Source organism: Mustela erminea, chromosome 18 (genome assembly GCF_009829155.1).
Source record: "Mustela erminea isolate mMusErm1 chromosome 18, mMusErm1.Pri, whole genome shotgun sequence".
NCBI classification, from domain to species: Eukaryota; Metazoa; Chordata; class Mammalia; order Carnivora; family Mustelidae; genus Mustela; species Mustela erminea.
The window spans coordinates 9,038,592-9,039,779 of record NC_045631.1 but is presented as its reverse complement, the minus strand read 5'-3'; the positions used below and the strand labels follow the sequence as shown (position 1 = coordinate 9,039,779).

The following is a 1,188-nucleotide window of genomic DNA, read 5'->3' as shown; positions in this document are numbered from 1 at the left end:
TGAGTGAATACTTCCTCACATTCAGCACATTGGTACAGTTTCTCCACAGTACGGATTCTGTGGTGAACAATTAGGTGTGATTTTAGCCTGAATGGTTCCTTGCATTCATTACTCCCATAAGGTCTCTCATTTGTATGAATTCACTGATGAACAGGAAGAGATGAGGAGCACAAGGAGGCCTTTCCACATTCACTGCATGTGCAGTTTGTCTCTCATGAATTCTTTGACGTACAGTAAGGCTTGATTTATTTCTAAAGTTTCTCCCACATTTGTTACATGTAAAGCCATGTATATGGCTTCTTCCTTGCATGAATTCTCTGATGTGCTCTGAGGTTTTGTGTACAAATAATTGATTTTCCACATTCACTACATTCATAGGGTTTCTCTCCAGTATGGATTCTCTGATGGATGGCAAAATCTGGGAAACTCCTGAATGCCTTCCCACATTCATTGCATTTACGTGGCCTTTCTTCAGAATGGATCCTCATGTACAGTAAGGTATAAATTATTGCTAAAAGCTTCCCCACAATTGCCACATCTGTAGGGCTTCTTTCCAGTGTGACTTCTGGTGAGGAATCCAGTGTGATGTCTGGTGAGTTTTGATGTCTGACTGGAGGCTTTACCCCATTCATGACATACATAAAGTTTCTTCCAGTATGAATTCTCAGTAGTTGAGTAAAGTGTGCACATTTCCTGAAGGCTTTTCCACAGTCAGTGTGCTCATAAGGTTTGTCTTCAGCATGAATTTGCTGATAAGCAATTAAAGTTGAAGAAACGGGGGCATCTGGGTGGCACGGGGGCATCTGGGTGGCACGGGGGCATCTGGCTCAGTTAGTTAAGTGTCTGCCTTTGGCTCAGGCCATGGTCTCAGATGTCCTGGGATCGAGCCCTACATCGGACTCTCTGCTGAGCGGGGAGCCTGCTCCCCACCCCTCCCTGCTTCTCTGCCTACTTGTCTGATAATTGGCAGGCTTGAGACCCAAGGAAAGCTGATGTTTCTACTCAAGTGTGAAGGCCAGCAAAGACCAATGTTCCAGCTCAACAGGGAGGAGGAGTTCCCTCTTACTCAGCCTTTTTGTTCAGTTCTGATCTTCAGTGGATTGAATGGGGCCTACCCACCTGAGATAGGGCAATCTCTACTCAGTCTGTAGATTCAAGTATTCATCTCATCCAGAAACATTCTCATAG

General features: G+C 44.8%; 1 protein-coding gene across 1 annotated transcript; it reads right to left on the bottom strand.

Annotated features, from left to right (window-relative positions):
- Positions 1-215: 215 nt before the first annotated feature.
- LOC116577180 (zinc finger protein 134-like) lies at positions 216-840 on the bottom strand. Its single transcript, XM_032320048.1, has one exon. The coding sequence runs from the start codon at positions 801-803 to the stop codon at positions 273-275; it is 531 nt and encodes a 176-aa protein (XP_032175939.1). The 5' UTR covers positions 804-840; the 3' UTR covers positions 216-272.
- Between the last annotated feature and the right edge of the window lie 348 nt (positions 841-1,188).

Bases quoted from the DNA above. Each gene is read 5' to 3' on its own strand.
- LOC116577180 (XM_032320048.1), bottom strand. From the start codon at position 803: ATGCCCCCGTGCCACCCAGATGCCCCCGTTTCTTCAACTTTAATTGCT.